The sequence below is a fragment of the Brassica napus genome, chromosome A2 (assembly GCF_020379485.1).
Source record: "Brassica napus cultivar Da-Ae chromosome A2, Da-Ae, whole genome shotgun sequence".
Classification (NCBI taxonomy): Eukaryota; Viridiplantae; Streptophyta; class Magnoliopsida; order Brassicales; family Brassicaceae; genus Brassica; species Brassica napus.
Genome location: NC_063435.1, coordinates 28,437,326 through 28,460,299, shown reverse-complemented (window position 1 = coordinate 28,460,299; position 22,974 = coordinate 28,437,326). Strand labels below are relative to the sequence as shown.

Here is a 22,974-nt window from a genome sequence, read left to right as displayed (position 1 = left end):
TAAAAAGACCAGGACTCTAAATTTCCATTTGAAATATCAGTGATTGTTATTTTTGAGGTAAAATATGTCAATGATTGTACAAGTGGATGCATTAGAATAACAAAAACATTGGATTCAATATACCTAAATAAAGAATAAATAATTGTCAGTCCAAAAGCGAAATTAACCCAAGGAAAGAAAAGTTTAACATTTTAAATTCAGAAATGTCCTACCACAACGAACATAACTACACTTTTATTGCAGACATTAATACACAGAAGATAGAACACGCATTAAGAATTGTGCAGGGGAAGATTCAGTTGACTCTTTAAAACTTACTCCCTTGACTCAAAACCAAAAAGCATTCAATAAGTCTTCTTCAACCATTTTTCTACGTTAATAATAAGGGTTTTTAGTAATTAAACCCATCAACTAAAGATTAATCGTAAAATAAATCCTCAACTAAAAATCCTATGAAATAAACTCTCAACTTTAATTCCGTTAACATATGTTACCCTCCGTTTAAAAACCGTGGGTGACATTTTAAACGGAGGGTGACATACATTAACGGTTTATAAGTTGAGGGTTTATAATGTTGAAAACTTAGTTGAGGGTTTTTTTTAGGATTTAAAAATAGTTGAGGAGTTTTATCACTAAAAGTCATTAAATAGTTTAAAAAATTTATTATCATTTATACATTTTTTATATTGATATAAGTCTTTAAAACTAATTTATAAATTTTAATACATTAATTTATCTATGAAATCAATCTTTCTATTTAGAGTAGAACACATTTTTTTTTCATGATTTCTGTTTTCCGGCTCATGAAATATCAGTGATTGTTATTTTTGAGGTAAAATATGTCAATGATTGTACAAGTGGATGCATTAGAATAACAAAAACATTGGATTCAATATACCCAAATAAAGAATAAATAATTGTCAGTTTCCCGTCCAAAAGCGAAATTAACCCAAGGAAAGAAAAGTTTAACATTTTAAATTCAGAAATGTCCTACCACAACGAACATAACTACACTTTTATTGCAGACATCAATACACAGAAGATAGAACACGCATTAAGAATTGTGCAGGGGAAGATTCAGTTGACTCTTTAAAAATTACTCCCTTGACTCAAAACCAAAAAGCATTCAATAAGTCTTCTTCAACCATTTTTCTACGTTAATAATAAGGGTTTTTAGTAATTAAATCCATGATTAATCGTAAAATAAACCCTCAACTAAAAATCCTATGAAATAAACTCTCAACTTTAATTCCGTTAACATATGTTATCCTCCGTTTAAAAAACCGTGGGTGACATTTTAAACGGAGGGTGACATACGTTAACGGTTTATAAGTTAAGGGTTTATAATGTTGAAAACTTAGTTGAGGAGTTTTTTTTAGGATTTAAAAATAGTTGAGGAGTTTTATCACTAAAAGTCATTAAATGGTTTAAAAATTTATTATCATTTATACATTTTTTATATTAAGCCTTTAAAACTAATTTATAAATTTTAATACATTAATTTATCTATGAAATCAATCTTTCTATTTAGAGTAGAACACATTTTTTTTTCATGATTTCCGTCCTCCGGCTCATACTTTCCCCTATCCCACCCCTCCCCTCCTCCAAAATAATGCATGATTATTTTTATTCTCATTGATTTTTGAACAAATACGTTATATTTTTGTTTTCTTAATCACTAAAATAATATATTTGATATATTATTTTTGATTTATTGTATTACTTTATGTTTGAGTAGAATCACGAAGAATGTTAGATTATTTTATCCTAACAAGTAGCAAAAATTGTAAAAACTTATGAAATCATTGTGAAACTGTATAAATCATATGTAAAAGTATTAAAATATTTATGAAGCTTTATAAATCAGTTATACAGTAATGTTTTAAAATTTATAAATTAGTTTTAAAGGCTTATATCAATATAAAAAAATGTATAAATGATAATAAAGTTTTTAAACCATTTAATGACTTTTAGTGATAAAACCCCTCAACTATTTTTGAATCGTCAAAAAACCGCTCAACTAAGTTTTCAACATTATAAACCCTCAACTTATAAACCGTTAATGTATGTCACCCTCCATCATGGTTTTTAGACGGAGGATAATATATGTTAACGAAATTAAAGTTGAAGGTTTAGTTCACGGAATTTTTAGTTGAGAGTTTTTTTTACTATTGATGTTTAGTTGAGGGGTTTAATTACTAAAAACCCTAATAATAACGAAAAAATCAACTATTCTACTATATATATTATTAATGTAAATCTATATATAAAACACATGTAATCTCAAGATCTGTCCTCAGAAAAATGGGTTTCCTCTCTTGTTCGATACTCTAACTTGTTCTCGTTCTGGAACTACGAGTACTTGTCGTTTTGTCTCAAAACATCATCAACGGATCTGTTCCTGTCGGAGAATCTCTGACGGCTTTAGATCCCAGCAAATCTCCAGTTCATGCCTTAGGGTTCCGCAAGATCCAACCCAACGGTGGTTTCTATAACGGAATGAATGTAGAAGTAAATAGTTTGTGTGTCATTATGTACGGCCAATAGGCTCCTTATATACAAGGTTGAGAGATCCTAATCTCATAAGGAGATAGAGTAAATACATCATTATCTAGACATTAATAGGATTTATCTAAATCTCCTAGTAGTTATCATATTACTCCCCCTCAAGTTGGAAGTGTGAGATGTCGAACACCTAACTTGGACAACAAATCTTCAAAGAGTGGTCGAGGTAGCGCTTTAGTAAGGATGTCTGCCAGTTGATTCTTCGAGGTAACATGTTCTGTAGTGATGAGCTTCTTTTTAACAGCATCGCGCACGTGATGACAGTCGCGCTCAATGTGTTTTGTACGTTCACGAAAGACAGGATTTGCAGCAATATAAATGGCTGACTTGCTATCACAAAATAGGCGCATAGGAGTAGGATTTGGCATACGAAATGATTCAAAGAGCTCCTTTAACCACTTCAATTCCTTGACAGTTTCAGACATAGCACGATATTCAGCTTCTGCGGATGATAAGGAGACATTATCCTGTTTCTTGGCCCGCCATATAACCGGAGAGTCGCCAAGGAAAATGATATAGGCACTGATAGAACGTCGTGTAGCAGGACAAGATGACCAATCCGAATCACAATAAGCACTAATCTGGAGGGAGTCGTTGGCTTTTAAGAAAATACCTTGACCCGGACAGCCTTTTAGGTAACGAACAACTCGGAGAGCTGCCTCCCAATGAGGCAGGAGAGGTTTCTGCATAAATGTAGATAGAATGTGCACGATATAGCCAAGTTCTGGTCGAGTGTTGGTCAAATATATCAGTCGACCAACCAATCTCCGGTACTGCCTTGCATTAGCTAGTGGACCAGTGGCCTCTGCCAGTTTGTGATTGAGCTCCACTGGTACATAGCACGGTTTACATCCCAATAAACCAGTCTCAGCAATAATATCCAGGGCGTACTTTCGTTGAGACAAGTAAAGACCAGAAGCATTGCGAGCAACCTCAATTCCCAAAAAATATTTAAGTTTGCCAAGGTCTTTCATACGAAAGCACCGTTGCAGATAATCTTTGAATTCTTGTAGAGCAGTAGCATCATTGCAGGCTATCACAAAATCATCCACATATACCAGGATGTGAAGAATTACCGATCCTCGTATCTTTGAGAACAGAGAATGGTCAGCATAATCATGAGAGAAGCCAAATTTTTCCAAGTCATCCGATAGTTTAGCATACCAGCACCGTGGAGACTGTCGTAATCCATATAGAGACTTCTTTAGTCGGCAGACTTTAGTTGGATCTGAGCTAGTGAAACCTTGTGGGAGTTTCATATAAATTTCTTCCTCTAGATCCCCATTTAAGAACGCATTACTGACGTCCATCTGATGTACTAACCATCCATTCGCTGCTGCTAATTTAAGTATGATACGGACAGTTGAGAGTTTGGCAACAGGGGCGAATGTTTCAGTAAAATCCTCTCCTTCTGTTTGATGATTTCCAAGAACCACAAGTCGAGCTTTGGGTCGTTCCAGCGTTCCGTCAGCATGATATTTATTAGAATATATCCACATGTTTCCAAGAGCTTTCTTTCCAGGAGGAAGAGTAGCAACCTCCCAAGTATTAGTTTCTTCAAACGCAGTGACCTCCTTACCCATAGCATCGTTCCAAATTTTAAGTTTAACTGCCTCTTTAAAAGACTTTGGAACCTCGTCGTGAACAATAGATGCCATGTATGCTCGATGGGTATCTGAAAACAAATGGTCAGAAACATAGCTAGAGATAGGATACGGAGTGTTACCTGAGACCGTTCGTAGAGGACCATGATCAGGTGAGGAGAGATCGTGAGAAAGTTTATTATTTTCCTGTTGTACAGAGTGTGTAACATAGTCCTTGAGGAGAATAGAAGGAGTCTTGTGGCGCAAGCCACGGCCAAGTATCTCAGGTATGCCTGGTGAGGGAGCATCGGCTTGTTCAGACGAGGTATATGGACGTGGAGAGGATGGTTCAGGTGTATTATTGTGTCTGGAAGGCTCAGTAGTCGTAGAAGGCAGGGTAGGAGTAGTAACAGGGATCGTAGAGGGCACAGGAGGAGAAGTGGGAGTAGCTTCGTTCGTAGTATTAGGAGGAGTAGTCATAGGTGCAGGCACAGCTGGAGGAGATGGCAAACTCCCCCTAGATTCATCAGCAGGTGAAAGCCAATCATCAATTGATGCATCATAGTAGTTGATAGGTGGTCGAACGTAATCATCAGAGTCGACTCCAGGAAATTTTGACTCGGAGAAAATCACGTCTCGACTAGTGAAAAAATCTTGTGTATCCAAGTCATATAGATTCCATGCTTTCTTGCCATATGGGTAACCAACAAAAATACATTTTCTGCTACGATTACCAAACTTGTCCTTATCTCTGGACCGTCGGTGTGCATAACACAAGCATCCAAAAACTCTAAGTCGATCAAAATCTGGTTTCTTGTTAAACAAGAGCTCGTATGGTGTTTTACCATGTAAGACCTGTGATGGCGTGTGATTGATCAAGTGAGCCGCCGTTAGTATGCTCTCGCCCCAGAAAGTAGAAGGTAGGCGTGCTTGGAAGAGACATGCTCGCGCTACATTGAGTATGTGGCGATGTTTCCGTTCGACGCGGCCGTTTTGCTGAGGCGTGTCGACACAGGAGGTTTGATGCTCAATGCCCTGTTTCTTGAAGTAAGACGCAAGACACATAAATTCAGACCCATTATCAGTCCGTATCTTCTGAACTGGTCGATTAAACTGGCGTTGACAAAGGGCAAAGAACTGCTGTAAAAGACCAGATACCTCTGACTTCTCAAGCATTAAATAAATCCATACGGCTCTAGAGTAGTCATCGACGATGGTTAAAAAATATCTTGCTCCACACGAAGATGGAATACGGTAAGGTCCCCAAACATCACAGTGTATCAAAGAGAATGGAGAAGAAGTTTTATTTGAACTATCAGGAAAAACACAACGTGTTTGTTTGGCCCTAAAACAAATCTCACAAGACGTAGCTTGTTCTGAATCAAAAACTAAGTTATCTAAAAACGGTAAGGAAGATAAAACTCGGAAAGATGGATGACCCAGCCGTCGATGCCAGAGTTCTGAGGTAGAAGAATTTTTCAACACAGTTCGGTGGACACTTGCAGCTGTGACTCCAGTAAAATAATAAACTCCCTCACGTTCTTCACCCGTTCCAATCAGGGTCTTCGTAAAACGGTCCTGCAATACACACAAAGTATCAGTAAATATAGCTATGCATCTTGTTTGTTTAAGTAAACACGACACTGAGATCAATGTGCAGTTGAAATCAGGAACAAATAACACATCAGTCAAGTAATAGTCACGACTGAGTTTAATAGTGCCCTTCTTCTGTGCTTTAGAATATCGTCCATCAGGAAATCGGATTGACGATGGTAGTATGTCAACAACATCGATTAGAAGAGACAGGTTTCCTGTCATATGATGCGAAGCACCTGTGTCAATGATCACATCACTAAATATAGGTTTACCAGCTAGTTTCTCAGTAGAGATGCTAAAAGTTTGCTGAGAAGATTGAAGGAGATGAATGATTTGTGAGATCTGGTCGTTGTTGAGATTGTTTAGTGGTGCAGACGTTGCATTGTTGGTCACAGCTCGGGTATGATTAGTACGACCACGACCACGACCTCTGTTTCCAGTATTAGAGAACCGGCCTCCACGTCCTCGTTGGCCAGAAACATTTGCTCCAGTAGTCTTTTGTAGTTCATACCACCACTCAGGATATCCGTGAAGAAGAAAACATTCAGTCTGGTCATGACCTGTTCGAGAACAATGAGTGCAGAGTCTGTTTGGATCACGGCTTCGGGGAGCTACTGCAGTTGATGATGAGTCCTGTTTCGGTGTCTCAGAATGGACAGAGAATCCAATAGCGTCATTCTTAACTTCTGTAGTACGAGCGGAGTTGTTGTGTTGCTCTTCCCGAAATATGCGTGAATAAACATTGTTCATATCAGGTAGAGGATCTTCATCAATAATCTGAGATCGTATAGTTCGAAAACGAGATTCATCGAGTCCAAAGAGGAATTTGTGAACCCGAATCTCTTCTCGTTCTTTTTCAATATCTGGTGCAGCTTCGCAGGTACACGCACGAGTTGTCGCAAGATTGTCAAGCTCTTCCCAAAGTTTGGTAAGCCGACCATAATAGTCTATAACAGATTGGCCATTCTGTTGACATGAACCAATTGCATCGCGTAACTGATGAATCCGAACTCCATTGCGGACAGAGAAGCGACGTTGTAGAGTCTCCCAGAGTTTATGAGCATCCGGAACAAAGGTTACTGTCGAGCGTATTTTAGGATCAATGGAAGTTCGTATCCAACCAACGAGCATAGAGTTCGTTGCAAGCCATCGAGAGAGGTCAGGTTCAGTCGTTGGTTTGAGTATTGAACCATTGAGAAATCCAAGCTTCCGTTTGGCTTGAATTGAGTTAGAAAGTTCAGTGGCCCATTCTGTATAGTTATCACCGCGAAGCAAGACGGAAGTGATGAGAGCTCCAGGGTTATCAGATGGATGAAGGTAGTACGGAGAGGAATTAGAGAGTTCTGTAGTAGTAATCGCCGGAGCTGGCGTAGAAGATAAAGTAGAAGTAGTATCCGCCATATTCCTTTAGAAACACGGCAAGGAAAAAACGTTTTTAGGTCAAAGAATCTTTCTGCTCTGATACCATATAACGGAATGAATGTAGAAGTAAATAGTTTGTGTGTCATTATGTACGGCCAATAGGCTCCTTATATACAAGGTTGAGAGATCCTAATCTCATAAGGAGATAGAGTAAATACATCATTATCTAGACATTAATAGGATTTATCTAAATCTCCTAGTAGTTATCATATTAGTTTCAATCTATCCATATGGTTCTACAAGACTCCCAACACAACCATCGTGTGGCACGCACAAGATGTCAACAGCACTAGTGGCCTTGTCCCTGCTGGTTCCAAGGTTACACTAACCGCAGATCGCGGTTTGGTTCTCGCTGACCCTCGAGGTCAACGGCTCTGGAGTTATTCACTGAATCCGAGTAACGGTTCTGTTTAACAAGTGCGCATGACCGACGCTGGAAACTTCCGCCTGTTAAGCAAAGATTCCAGTAAGGATTTGTGGTCGAGCGTCGATAATCCCACAGACACTCTGTTGCCAATCAGGTGAGTTAAATCACCCCGGATCCCATCTCGTGTTCTCTATATCTTAATAGCTAAAGACCATTTTTAATAAAAGTATATATTATTTATACAAAAAATATTTTATTTGAATGTATTTTTATTTTCATCAAAAAATATTATAAAAATATAATTTTATATAACATTAAGAATAATCTTTAAAAAAATAAAATTTAATAGTATTAAATGTTTTTTTTGTCTTATAAAATCCGTTCAGCGAAAGATCCAGAATCTGAAACTTTTTATACTAAAACTACCAAAATTTTAGGATATTATTTTCTGACATTAAAATGAAGTTTATAAAATTATTGAGACCAGTGATGGTGACTGTGTGCCGAGGTTTGAGATGCAAACTTGTCAACAAGAGAATACCGAAACCAACGTTGGTGTTAATGTTTAGGAGCCTATTCGTTTTGTCTTGAAGGATCCAAGCATATGGGATCGTCTATAAAGGAGTTTTAAAAGTTGTAGGCGATTCTCAAGTTACCGTGGCTGTCAAGAAACTAGACCGAGTGGTTCAAGAAGGCGAGAAAGAGTTTAGAAACGAGGTTATAGCGATAGGTCAGACGTATCACAAGAATCTTGCGAGGCTCATTGGCTTTTTGCAACGAAGGGTAGAGTCGTTTGATCGTCTACGAGTACTTACCGCATGGGACGCTTGCCAGTTTCCTTTTCAAGCGTCCAAGACCTAACTGGAAAGATAGAAGGAGAATCGCTGTGGAGATTTCACGTGGAATCTTGTATCTACATGAAGAATGTTGTGAGCAAATCATACACTGCGACATAAAACCGCAAAACATACTTCTAGATGAGTCTTACAGTCCACGCATCTCGGACTCCGGTCTAGCAAAGCTTCTGAGGATGAACCAAACGAATACTCTCACAAACATCTGTGGAACCATCGCGATGGAGTGGTTCAGGAACAATCCCATTTCATCCAAAGTAGATGTATATTGCTACGGAGTAATGCTTTTAGAAATCGTGTGCTGCAAGAAAGCAGTTGATCTTGAGGATAACGTGATTCTCATCAATTGGGCATATGATTGTTTCCGAAATAGGAGGCTGGGTGATCTTATGGAAGACGACTTAGGTGATGGAGGATATGGAGATGGTAGAGAGATATGCGAAAATAGGGATATGGTGTATACAAGAACCAGGAATGAGACCTAACATATGAACTGTAACGCAGATGCTTGAAGGTGTGGCTCAAGTTCATTATCCTCCAAACCCTTCTCCTTATAGTATATTTTCTTGTGAAGAGTATCTATCTTGTGGTCCGGTGTCACGTGTTTGATTTTTTCCCCTTAAGAGATGTATACTTTTCATGCCACTCAAGTAACATCAATGATAGTTAGAATCCAGGGACTTGGTTGGTTTTCAACGAGTCAGGCTACATGTATGTACTAGTATTGAGAGACAATTTCAACGAGATTCTATGTCAACAAAAAAGATACCGCATTGTCCAAAGACTTATCACCGAGCCGTTCTACTATCATCGCAAGAGGCAGTGGAGCAATAATATTGGATGGTCTCTGGCTTGGTCAGAGCCGGATAATATATGTGCAAAGAGATTTGGACCATATGTTGATGCCAATGAGCTTAGGAATCTAGCTTGTGGGTTTAATACTATCTGCATTTACCAAAGGCCAAAATGTGAATGGGCTGAAAGGTTCTTGTAGGTGGATCCGAATAACAAGTTTGGTACTTCAAGATATCGTGTCCTGTGTCCATCTCTATATTCTAGGATTTAAAGTTCTAATGTTTATTCTCCAAGTACAGTTGTGACTTGTGATGATTACAAGTGAAACTTTTTTTTTTGAAACACAACTGTACAAGTTAAACTATAATTGGTTATATCTGTTTACATATGCGCATCGTCCATACTCCATGGCACATACCACATCAGAAATTTCTAGATTGTTCTCTCCTTTTTTGTAATCGAAAGTTAGATACTTTATTAAAAATTTGATAGTACTGTATACTCTCTTTTTCTCTCGTTATTTATTTTTGTATTTTGCATTTGCATTCATTTTTAATAATTATCATTTTTAGTCAATAGTTGCGGAGGCCAGCAAGTGGGGTATGTTTGTCCACATGCGGCCGGCCCATATAAAGCTGTCTTGTTACTATCCTTACTTTCTAGCCATTTGTGGCAAAGAAAATATGCTACTCATTTGTTCTTGGAATCTTTTTCTAAAAAGTCTGTAATTTGAATTTGTTTTAAAGTTTTTTTTTCGTCTGAGACATAATTTCATTCTTCTCTTAGAATTACAACCTTTCCAGAAATAAGTTAAAATTTAGGAAAATGTTTTCGGTGGGCTTGAGATTCATTGAGAGAGAGGCACCCCAACCAAGTGTTGGAGAAAAAAACAGAGACAAAAACTTCAAAACAAATATATACTGCCATCGAATTTAGGTAGCTTATTAGAATTTCCTAAAACGTGCACTTCAATGTTTTCTAGGTTTGAGTTGCGCAGTTGAGGAAAACTAATAAACCTATTTGTTACAAACAAAAATCAACAAATATTACTACATCAGTATAAGTTATTATCCCATAATGTCGATGTTTTCACATTATTATTTTTCTACAGTAACTATACTTATTCTACGGAAGAAAAGTTGAATCAGAATTGTCTTATAATAATTTGGCCGTTTTATTGGTTAAACTAATACCATTAGAGGAAGATCTACTTAAATTACGTGTAAATATAATATTAATTTCAGCACATGTATGTATGGGTTCTTTGTTAATTTGAAATATCCACCAAGTTCAACGTTAGTCCAACGTTAATTAGACAAGCATACATGACGAGTGTTATGAAGTCTTTTTTAAACTAAAGTTTTAACAGAAAAACTATAGTCTTAACGTCAAAACACGTTTTATTGATGAAATGTAAGTATAAATATCACATGAATGTGGAGTTACCGATATGGTTTACAGAGTCAATATAAGTTTGTAAATATTTGCTGTAAAAAAAAAAAGTAACTATAAATATCACATGGAGACGAGCTGGAGCACAACTTTTTCATGATTTTATTTCATTTTAGGTAGCCGAATAAATTAGGCATTCATATTGATGCTCTTACCACAAAATGTAAGATGAGAACATCGTCACAACAAGCTGGACAGTAGTCTAATTTTGTCAGAGGATGACGATGATATATTATTGGCGCTGTATGTTCATGTGATATACTTCTAGTAGCGAACATCAGTTACATTGTTATAGCAAACCGAAACTTTTGTATATTTAAACCCTTTCGAAATATTAATAAAAACATTTTTATATGTTTAACGCTTTTTTAGAACATTCATTACCGTTAATAATGTTTGAAGGAAATACTTTAGTCTCGTTTTTCATCTATATTGTGTACGTTGGCTCTGATCATCATGTAAATAACACAATCCAACCACTACTTTGTGTGGTTTAGAAATATATACTTCATTTTTAATTAATATACGAAAAAAAAGAACGAGGGGCTTTGTACCTGAGCAAGTGGGGAAGCATGAAAGTTTAATATTTTAATCAGATCATGAATCAAAATAATTGAGATACCAATCGTGTATGTTTTGTAGTTATTGGTACAAATACCTGACTTTATTCCAAATCACCTATATGTATTATTTGAAGCATTATGTAACATTACATCTTGCATTTCATTTAGAATCTTGATTTACTTTTATAGATTTACATATTTCGCTTTTACCCAACTCTCTTATATACGTCCTCCTTTAGTGTGTTATATGATTTGAAAAAGTAAAATTTTATAACATTTGAATGGATTAAATGACAAAATAATCGGGTTTAAACATACACGTACAGGTGAAACCCAGACAAAATAAGGTTTAGAGAAGATACTAGTAGGACATCACCTACACAAGCAAAGAAAACAACACTGAATTTAGTAATATCTCTTTTCCTCATTGAAAGAGAGGTTTAACAAACCAATCCTGGGGACGACCTTGAGCGCAAACGTAATTACACTATACATGTTTTGATATTCAATTAACTGATTAATTAGTCAGATATAAAAATAAAAATAAGAACAAAAAGGTACCTGGATAAGCTAGATGTCGGATTTTAGTCGAATTTAGTTAGCTTAAACGTTACACAGGTATGTTTTCTTGAACAGTAACATACATCTTATTGAGTCTACGTGTAGACCTACGTAGATGTTTATGTCATAGATATTGAAGTTTTCTACATGGGCAGCTTAAGTTATATATAAATCTAAATGCTACTCGTAATCTCGTATAAATGAGTGTAACTTAATGCCATGCCATAGTAATAATATGTATATCTTCAAAGATAATGCGTTCACGTTTATCTGCCTTCAAAAAGTAATCATAATAGACGACCCACGTTATCTTGTCATATTGGATGTGGGATTCACGTTTTCGGGAATATATATTGCAGCCTAGCAGAAGAATTAAAAGAAAGAAAAAAGAACGGAAAAAAGCACTTTCAGTTATTGATCTGAATAAGACAGGTTACTTTACACTAAGTTCAAAGTTAATAATTCTAAAGAGTTTAATGATCGTGATAACTTAATTTTGGAGATTCTGTATGTGTGTGAGTGTTGTTACTTGTTAGCTTGGTGTGGTAATGTACGAAATGGATTAATTTCATAAATTATTAAATAAATTCTCACGTATAGTTTAGTTTTTAGCAAAAAAAGAAAAGAAAAGAAAATGTATATGTAGTTAGGCTAAATATATAATTATTTCAACCGAACGACAACTCAACTCATGTACTTTTTTCTTACTCGCATGAAATAATGTTAAGCAGATCTTTTTAAAGTTTATTTGTTTTAGGAGGATTTTATAAGGACAGAATTTAGGTTCACCCTAGGAAGATTTTTTAAATTCACCTTATCCTTTATAACCAATCAAATTTCCACTTAAATTATTAATTAAAAAATATTAAACTAAACAAAAAATAGCTACAAAAAATAAAAATGCTAATTTTAACGACGCTAACGCTTCCAGCGAATCCCTAAACCCTAAATTTTAAATTCTAAACCCTATACCCTAAATTCTAAACCCAAATCCAAACCCCTAAACCCAAACCCTATACCCAAAACATTTGTATTTTGGTGCACTTTTAGTAGCGAACATACCAATTTAGTTTGTTATAGCCAACCAAAACTTTTCTCGTTTCAAACCCGTTCAGAAAATAATTAAAAAACACCTAACTGGTTGTTTTCGTAGGTTGTTATAGTAGTGATCTATCAAATGAAGATGGGTTTTGCACAAGCTGTTTATATATATACTAGGTTAAGATCCGCGCATTGCGCGGGATGAACATTATATATAAAAATTATTTTATGTATTAAATATTTTTACAAATTATAAAATAATAAATATATATTGAATAATTAAAAGTCAGTAAGTATTAGATATATAATTAAATTGGTGTGAACATATAAATCAATTTTATTAATCCAAAAAATATTTTTTTATATTTGATAGGATATGTAATTAAATTTAAATGATACTAACATACATAGTATATTTTAGTATATTTTTAATATTAATGTCTATTAAATGATGATTTCTACTCATATATTTTTTTGATCATTTGTATCTTGTAAAAAAAAAATTAAATTACTCATAACAAAATTTTTATTGTGGGATTAATAGTTTTAGTAATTTATATTTTTTAAAAATAAGTTGTCAATATTCGTTCAAAGCTTTTATCAAAAAAACTGTTCAAAGTAAATTTTGAAACTAAATTATTTATGTATTTTATATGGTTTATAGTTTAATTTAAAATGATATATATATATATATATATTAAAATAATTAGTTAAATTAGACTTTTTACTTATATAATTTTGTAATCATTTGTATTTCTTCATAACATAAATTTTAAACCATGGATCACAAAATTTGAATGTGAGGTTTTTAACAGTTTTAGTAATTTATAGTCGTTTTTAAAAATTCAAAATATAACATATACAGAAAAATCTAAATTTTTATTATATGGTTATTGTGGTTGTTTAATTTATTTAATAGTTTTAAATTAAACAAATATGATAGAAGATACACTAATTTTTTTTATCAAATCTTTATTATTCAAAATTATTAATTGTCATATATATTTTAGCCACATTAGGTAATTTCGTAAATTTTATTAAAGGAAATAATAAAGTACATTATTGATGAATTTATTGTTAGTTTAATAAAAAGTTTATTATATAATTAGATGGACCAACATATTTCTCTAATGATTCTAAGAATCAATCTAATGATGACATGTGGCTACAAAAAGAAGTTGTAATGCTTCTCAAATAATATATAGGGGATGTCTGTGTTTCAGTTTGTTATTACTGTCTTTGTAATTTCTGCCAAACTTAAAATAGTAACATAATTACCAAAATATTCTCTGTTTAATGCTTATATATTTGGAATATTCATCACCGGTAATTACGTTTGAAGAAATACTTTCATATATTTTTCTCAATGCATGCTTTTTCTTTTTTCTTTTTCTTTTTTTTTTTCTGAAAAAGGCTTTTCTTAATGCTTTCTTTCTTGTCTCAATTTTTTTTTTGAACTGATAAGTGTTAAGCCCGGGTCTATTAAAGACACAAATCTAACTTCTGGGTGGAAAGTGCAATTCATAGATGGATCATTTCCCGGATATTCAAATGGACCGTAAACATGGATCCATATCCGTGTGGTCATATGTCGAACTAATAATTTCGTACTACAGAGAAGTCAATCCCTTGTCCGGACCAACATGATAACTCTCCTTCTAGTAGAAACCATTAGATCACCATGACGTGGTTTCTCGTCTCTATTTTGTACGTCGGCTCTGATCATCATATACATAATCTAACCGCCACTTTGCGTGGTTAAAAAAATAAAATATACAAAATGAAGAAGGGGATTTGTACCTGAGCAAGTGGGGAGGCATGAAAGTATATTATTTAAAATCAGATCATGAATCAAAATAGTTGAGATACCAATCGTGTATGTTTTGTTTTTATTTTCTTCTTTTCAAACATTTGTTTTATTATGAGAATAAACAGAGTATGTTCTGTAACTTGGTACACATATGTGATATCTATCTTATTAAAGTAGAAATAGTTTTAGTATTTGTTTGGAAACATGTATAGTAGTAAAAAAATAAATATAATGTTGTTTGAAAACATAGATAACAAGTAAGTTAAATAAAAAAGTAATAGGCTTATGCTATTAAAAAATTAGAAGTTTATTACATAAAATATTAAAAAGTAATGGACTTATGTTACTTGATATATATACATATTCAAATCAAAAACTGATTTATATAAAAAAATTCATTGAAAATTATACATATATTCAAAAATTGATTTTTACTATCACATTTTCCAATAACCATTATAAAAATGTTTTCAATATATATATAAAAATACAATACAAAGCCCAATTTCAAACACCAATTTAAATTATGTTTTTTTATATTTTACATTGAAATTTAAAAATATAATATATGAAATTATTTATATGATTGTACGTATAAAATTAATATTACCTATTTGATGGTACGTATAAAATACAATTAATTATATAATAACACATATTTTTGTAACCTATGACGACACATATAGGATATATAATAGTGATTAGGGGTGGGCGTTCGGGTTCATTTTCGGGTCTGTTTGGGATTTCGTGTTCGGTTCATATCTTTGAGGATTCAGTTCGGATTTGGATAATTAATTTAAATTATTTAAAAAATTTTAAAATTTATTATATGCTTTAATTTTTAAAAAAAAAAATCTATAAACATTAGAATATATTACATATAAATTTGAATAACATATACCACAATACATAACTTAACATATAAATTGGTTTGGTTTAAATATTTGGATAGAGAATTAATAATTATTAAAGTATTTTTGGAGTTTTGAGTATATGTTAACTATTTTAGATATTTATGTTTGATTATTTGTATATATTTTCAAGTATTTAAATGAACTTAAAAATAGCATATGTATTCTGGATGTTTTTATATATATTAAATCTAAAAATAATTAATATATATAAGTATATAAATCTATCTTGGATACCCAAAATACTTCGGTTCAGATCGGATTAGGTTTCAGTTCTTCAAATACCAAAATTTGGAATAATTCACATATTTAATCAACTTTGGTTTGGATTTGGTACTACTTATTCGGATTGGGATCGGTTCAGTTCTTCGAATTCGAGTATTTTGTCCAACCCTAAATAGTGACATAAAAACAAATAGCATCATATTTTTTTAAAAATACACCCATACGGACGCGCAGAATAAAATCTAGTTATTGTTAAATTGCAAATCATCTATGTATAGTATAATTTGAAGCAATACTAGAAACTTACCTTAAACTTTTGAAGAATTACATCATGTCATTTATTTAGTATCTTGATTTGTATTTATTGATTTATTCATATTTGGATTTTCCATAACTCTCTTATACATCCTTCTTAGTGAGTTATGTGATATAAAAATGTATATTTTAACATTCGAAATGATAAAGTGGCAAAAAAAGGAAGTTATACAAGAAGAAACAAAGGAAAAGCAAGACTCACACTGATTTGTGCCCTTTCTCAAAAAAAAAAGGAAAGAGACGCACACTGATTTTAGTAATATATATTTTTCTTCTTGAAGATGGATAGTTTAACACGCAATGCTAGGAAACAACTGTATTTCGTCGTACATATGAATGCAGAGTTACCACTTTGGTTTACAGAATCAACATGAATCTGTGAATGTTTGCAGTAAAAAAAAAATATTTTCCTTCTTGAGAAAGAGGTTCACCATACTAACCAGGTAGCCAACCGGCCCAAACCTGAGAGTCGAAGTAATTAATAAGTTATTTACTGGAATATAGATATGCTTTGATATTCAATTAACTAATTCCCCAGATATATATATATATATATATATATATATATATATATATATATATATATTCCACTATCCATGCATGCATATTATTTTCTCTAACAGTAACCCACATCTCTTCAAGTTACGTGTATGCATGCAATTACCTAGATGTTCGATTTTGTACGAAGGGTAATGTTTTCTCTTACAGTAAGTAACTATATCTTTTCAAGTCTACATGTAGGCCTAGAAATGTTTGCATGTCATATAGTGCCTGTCCTAGAAAATTGGGGACCAGAAGCAAGTTTTAAAAAAGGGTCTCTCTACTGAGCTTAGAACCTTGGTTGGGCAAAGAGGGTCTGTTACATTCAGATTTAGCCACTAAACCCAAAAATGTTATTAAAAATTTGTTGCCGAAATTATATTTGTATTATTAAGAGCGGAGGCCACTGCTCCTCGGCTTGACCCAGGGGCTGGCTCTGATCATAGATATTAAAGTTTTTTGTATGGACAGCTTAAGTTACATAGATCTAAATGCTCCTCGTATGAACTTTTTTTTTTTTTTGTGTAACATGTATGAACTATAAACGTGTATCTATGTAAAAAATCTACAAAGATTATGCGTTCACGTGAATCTGCCCCCAAAAAGGAGTCATAGTGGACGACCCATGCTATCATTGTCATACTGGAATATCACATACGAATGGGGATATTCTTTTTTTTTCCGAAAGGGGATATTCACGTTTTCGGAATATATATATCGGTCTAGCAAATGAAAAAAAAAATCAGCATTTCAATTATTGATCAGAATAAGACATACTACTTTACAGTAAAATTATGTTTTCGAAAATAAATATATATACATTTATTTTAATGATCATAATGTCCCCAAGTCATGAATATCTTAATTTTGGTGATTATGTATGTGGGTGGAGTGATGTTTTTTTTTTGAACATTAGAAGTTTTAGAGACCGAAATCCGTAATCGCTCAGGTCTAGAATCACAACATGTAGTTTGTGCTTTTTCTTCTTAAATTCGTCCCAGTGATTTATGAGTTGATTTCTGAAATAGATTAACTTTCATAAATTATAATATAAATTATTATGTATAGTTAAGCTAAATAAATAATTATTTCAATAGAACGAGAATTTATGTATTATCCTAGTCGCATGCCGTATTGAAAAGCAGATATTTTTCTATAATAATTAAAAAGCTCATATGACTTTTATGAGGATTTTTTAACGGTCTATAGTTGTTATTTGTTAGTCATTTTTTCTATAGAGAACTATTTTTCATGTTTCTATATAAAATTATAAACAGACTCGTATAGTTTTTTTTTTCAGGAACACGCGTATAGTTATATAAAGTTTATAAAATGACTCGAAAAAGAAACACTTATTTATTATTTATTTTTATTTTTATTACAACACACACTCACTATTCCGCCATGTGACGATATAGCAACACATCAATTAAAGAAACAACCAACGTGTAATTGGTTTTATTTCTGAGTCGTCACTTATCAGACAAAGACGGCACCAATCTTGGAATCTAACGAACCCAATAATAATTCTCCAAGTCCAAGTCATCTTCTACGTTCCAAGAACCAAGAAACTCCATCCCATCAGTTACATTAAACTCCGGCAAGTCTTTGACATCTCCGGCGTCAGCACCGCCGTAGCTTAAAATATCCCTCAACTCTTCCATAATGCAAACATTATCGACATTCATAGACATATCGGAGATCACTTCGTTGCTAAAGAATAGGTCGAGATTGTCGGCAAAGGAACAGTTGTTGGAAAGACCGGGAGATGACGACATATTGTTGGTCAGAAACGATGTGACATCACTTGATCTTGCCGCCGCTTTGTTGAGCAATGTGAAGGTCGAACTTTCAGTCGGAGAATCGACCTCAACTGAGTTTTGTGAACCCTCAGCGATGTTTGAGGAGTTTCCAATGATGATTCCGGTTAGTAGGTCCCGGTTTAAATCTCCGGCGTATTTCCTTGCGACGTGGTTAAGAAGTCTTGCGCAACCGGATGAACCGAGTTTATGAACTTTTGGCTCGAAACCGGTTTGATCAGTTGGATTGATCGGTTTGTGAGTGGTTGGATCAAGACCTTTTTGTGTCAAACGCTTCTTGAGATTTGTGTTCCAGTAATTTTTGATCTCGTTGTCAGTTCGTCCCGCCAAGCTTGTTGCTATTGCGGCCCACCTTTCACAATAGTAACATAAGAATTTTTTTTTTTTTTTTTTTGAGAAACGGTTTAAAAACGAAATGTTTATACTTGGAATTGCAGAGACAAATAACAACAGAACACCTTAATAAGATTATGCGAAAACAATAAACTTGGATCTTGTTTTTATAAAGTTTCACTTTACACAAAAATGTTTTTAAATATTTTTTTAATGAGGATTGCAGCTACTTCTCTCATTATAGAGTGTTGCCATGGGGCATCTATAATAAGTTATAACTATATTTTGACCTCCACATCCGATGTGCATGTTTTATTCTTTTTATACTAATTTTTTTAATTTATATAACATTGTTATCTGACAATATTATTTTACATAATTTTTAGGGAAATTAGGCCAAATAGCTAAGAAAAAAAACAAAATTAAAAATCTAACCAAAATCCCCCCATCTCTCCTACTTTTTCTTCCTATCTCTCTGTACTCTCTCTCCCAAAATCTAATTTCTCTTTTTTTTTTGGTTATTGAGCAAAAAAGCCCTAATTTTTATGTATTTTGTAAAACAAAATTATTTTGTAAGCATTATTATGTAACAATATTATTTTACATAATTTTATGTTTCATATAAAAAATTTGGAATTTATATGGAAATTAAATTAAACCGAACCTATATAATAGAGATGAATTTTTTTGGGATATTACTAAAAACAACAAAATTATTATTTTTAAAATAAACTATAATATTTTGTATTTGCAAAAAAATTTGTAGTAAAAATCCTATTTGAAAAATTACTTCAAACACACCAACTTGGATAGCATTTTAAAAAAAACTCAATTAAAGATATCCTAAAATTTTAGTTTAGGGTTTAACGATTATTGTTAGGATTTATTATTTAGGTGGTGAAGTTGAGTTTATAAACTTCTGTAAATAATTCTTATATATTTATAAATATCTTGGTAGGGTTAATTTTGTCTTTAATAATAAATTTAAGATATTTATGAAAATGATAATAATTTGAAGGTAAATTTGAAAATAGAATCAAATATGAAGTAAAATTAAAATTTGTTGGAATTATGTTATATACTGTAACATTAAACCAATTTGATAAATGTGTGTTCTCTTCGTAAAGAATAGTGTTGGAATACTTTTATTTTTTTTACATATATAGGTCATTCATGCTATGATATTAGTATGCATATAGATAATAAAAGTGTGTTCATGTTTAATGCATTTGTTCATGTATATATTTATTTTATATATATATATTGTTCGTCCATTTATGGTTGGAGTAGGAGATGTACAACTTTATATATAGTGATTAATAAACTAATTTGGTATATTTTTTAATATTAGAATGAAATGGTTTTTTAACTCAATGGAATATATAAACGCTAATAATAATTGACTAAAGCTTTATATATAATATTTAAAGAGATTAAATGATCTACGAAAGGGGTGTAAATTAAAATTTAACCATTAATAAGAATATTAGATTTGTTTTAAAAATTATTGACATAAATTGTAACGTTATATGATAGAAACATTTAAAGTTGTGGCCTCTAAGAAATAGTTTAAATTGAAAAATCACACATGTAATAAGTCATGATTTATGTGTTTAATAAATAAGATATTTAAATTTTAAAATTTAAATAGAAATGGATTTTGCTTTCCAACAAAATCTTTGTAAAATGTATTTTTGAAAAGTAATAATTTTAAGTTGTTATTATCATTAAAATATTTTTTATAATTTATAATTTTCGTTTATAAATAAAAAAAATTGAATTTAAGTTTCTGATTATATTTTCTGATAACTAAAATTTAAATAAATTAATTTTCGAAAATAAATATTTATTTTATATTAAATTAAAGATAAAGATATTAAAAGATATTATAATGAAGTTATGTACATTTAATAGATTTTATAAATAATAGTCCAACTTAAAATATTACAAAATGAAGTTGTGACCTCTATTTTAATAGAATAGATATCAACTAAGTTAAAGATGACTATAAAAAAAAGTTAAAGATGATAATTTGCTTATTGTTTTTTCGCTAAATAATTATTTGCTTATTCTTTTTTGCCAACTAGTTATTTACTCATTGATTTTTGAAAGAAAAGTGTTATTTATGTGAAGATATGTACATCAGTACATGTTTGGCTTTCAAGTACATTTTGAAATTCTGATAACTCTTTTGTTGTTGTTGATTCCTGATAATTAGAAAATAGATCCATGTCTTGTACTATATTCTCTCCGTTTCAAAAAGCTACATGTTTTTAAAAAAAAATTGTTTCAAAGAATTACATTTTTATATTCTAATACATATTTTGTCAACTAATAATGAATAATTGTAAACTTCCAAAAATTAATTGTCTTTACTTAATTCTTATTGGTTTAGAATTATGAAAATAGATAATTACAACAAAAAAATTTGCATTTATAGTTGAAATTTAATATGTATTATTAACAAGTGTTAAAACTCTATAATATGCATTATTTAAAAAAAATGGAGGGAGTATTATTTTCAAATAAATCAATATGACAAAAAAACCACCATTAAATTTATTAAATATTACAGATATAATTATAAATTACTAATTATTTATTACTAAGGAAACTTTTCTTACTTGTTACCCATAAGAGCATGAAGCTTGATAATAGTGTCATTTTCTTCAGGTGTAAACTCTCCTCTCTTGATGTCGGGTTTTAGATAATTAGCCCATCTAAGTCTACAGCTCTTACCACATCTCTTCAATCCTATAAACATATTTTACACACTGTTAATAAATATATTTTCCTTTCCTTCCGTTAAGATATTTTAGAAAAAGTTATTCTACAAAGATAATTTTTGTGTGTGTGTTTCTATAAAAGTTGTAAATTGTTTAAACTAGTGTTGGTCAAAATTTATTGATAATTTAAAATTTATTGATTTTCTTGAACTAGTATTTGTTAAAATTTATTGAAAATTAAAAATTACAAAAAATAATATATTTATTATATTGATTTACTAATGTGTTTTTTAATATGTGTGAAAACACTAAAATATTTCTTTGTGAAACAGACCGATTATAAAATTAAGTGAAAAGGAACTCTTAGTTAATTATATTGAATTCCTAATAAATAAACAATAAAGAAAATATAAAAATACCAGCTTTCTCCGGGAGAGTACGCCATCCACTTTCACCGTGTAGTTGAACATAAGCAATAAGCCTTTGATCTTCTTCGGGAGTCCAAGCTCCTTTTCTTATTCCTTCTTCTTTGCAACATGGTGTTCTCACCATCTCTGGTTTTTCTTATTTTATTTTATTTATAAATATAAACCTAATTGAAAGGATTCAATTGCAACCCTAGCTAGAGAACTTTTCAGGGAGGAAACTCTTTAATTCATTGTTTAATTAAGTGAAATTAACATGAAAATAGATTTTTTTCATCAAAAAGAAAGAGACAAGAAAGAAAAGAGATTGAAAAGATGTCTAATTAAGAGAATTGAATAGAGCGTTTGATCAGAACCAAAAGACACTTGAATATTTTGCTCACTGATACACTCTTTATGACAAGGAACACGTGAACGTGTTATCATTATATAACGGATTTCTAAAACAAGAACAATGGTGTTCTTCTGTCGCACAGATTTTTTTTTTTGTTAAAGAGCTCTGTCGCACAGATTATATCATTATATAACGGATTTCTAAAACAAGAACAATGGGTATTCTTGTACTCTGTCGCACAGATTATAGTATTGTAAGAGGTGCTCTTTTATAATAGAATAAGAAGAGAGAGATAAAGAGACACTACTACTATTTATGATTAAAACTTTAATTGCCATTTAAGGAAATAAAATATTATCTTTAGGAGAGTATACACGTTTTTTTATTTTGTTTTACGTAGACCACTCACTGATCAGTCATCGCAATGCCAGATGTAATATTATCAGTCCATAAGTCGAGCATCTGTCAGATCTCGTGGTCACACGGGATTGCAAACTGATGACAGTGTTCTGATTCTACTGTCCGTGTTAGATTGTTTCTTCAGAAACTGATTATTAGGAGATACAATGGTCAAGAAATGTGTGCAACTGTACTATATATTAAATTCATTTACTCATTCTAAAAACATTAATGTAATTTCACTAATATTAAACAATAATATGATGGAAAAAAAAAACTGATTGTTTCTTCCATTGCTATCAATGAAAATCAGATGAAAAAAAAATAATAATATGCT

General features: G+C 31.9%; 2 protein-coding genes across 2 annotated transcripts; one reads left to right on the top strand and one right to left on the bottom strand.

The window, feature by feature from the left end:
* The first annotated feature begins 7,589 nt into the window (after positions 1-7,589).
* Positions 7,590-8,872, top strand: LOC106353933 (G-type lectin S-receptor-like serine/threonine-protein kinase RLK1). The gene is made up of 3 exons (XM_013793766.1): positions 7,590-7,687; positions 8,127-8,250; positions 8,321-8,872. The coding sequence occupies exons 1-3, from the start codon at positions 7,590-7,592 to the stop codon at positions 8,870-8,872; spliced, it is 774 nt and encodes a 257-aa protein (XP_013649220.1).
* A 9,061-nt stretch (positions 8,873-17,933) lies between these two features.
* Positions 17,934-22,475, bottom strand: LOC106445590 (transcription factor MYB34-like). The gene is made up of 3 exons (XM_013887205.3): positions 21,899-22,475; positions 21,378-21,507; positions 17,934-18,772 (listed from the first exon to the last, which is right to left on the bottom strand). The coding sequence occupies exons 1-3, from the start codon at positions 22,029-22,031 to the stop codon at positions 18,109-18,111; spliced, it is 927 nt and encodes a 308-aa protein (XP_013742659.1). The 5' UTR covers positions 22,032-22,475; the 3' UTR covers positions 17,934-18,108.
* Between the last annotated feature and the right edge of the window lie 499 nt (positions 22,476-22,974).

Excerpts from the sequence above, each read along its gene's own strand:
- LOC106353933 (XM_013793766.1), top strand. The coding sequence starts at position 7,590 with ATGACCGACGCTGGAAACTTCCGCCTGTTAAGCAAAGATTCCAGTAAG. Across the intron at positions 7,688-8,126 it reads GACACTCTGTTGCCAATCAG|GATCCAAGCATATGGGATCG; the intron begins GTGAGTTAAATC and ends TTTGTCTTGAAG. Across the intron at positions 8,251-8,320 it reads AGAAAGAGTTTAGAAACGAG|AGTCGTTTGATCGTCTACGA; the intron begins GTTATAGCGATA and ends AACGAAGGGTAG.
- LOC106445590 (XM_013887205.3), bottom strand. The coding sequence starts at position 22,031 with ATGGTGAGAACACCATGTTGCAAAGAAGAAGGAATAAGAAAAGGAGCT. Across the intron at positions 21,508-21,898 it reads TACTCTCCCGGAGAAAGCTG|GATTGAAGAGATGTGGTAAG; the intron begins GTATTTTTATAT and ends ATATGTTTATAG. Across the intron at positions 18,773-21,377 it reads CATGCTCTTATGGGTAACAA|GTGGGCCGCAATAGCAACAA; the intron begins GTAAGAAAAGTT and ends CTATTGTGAAAG.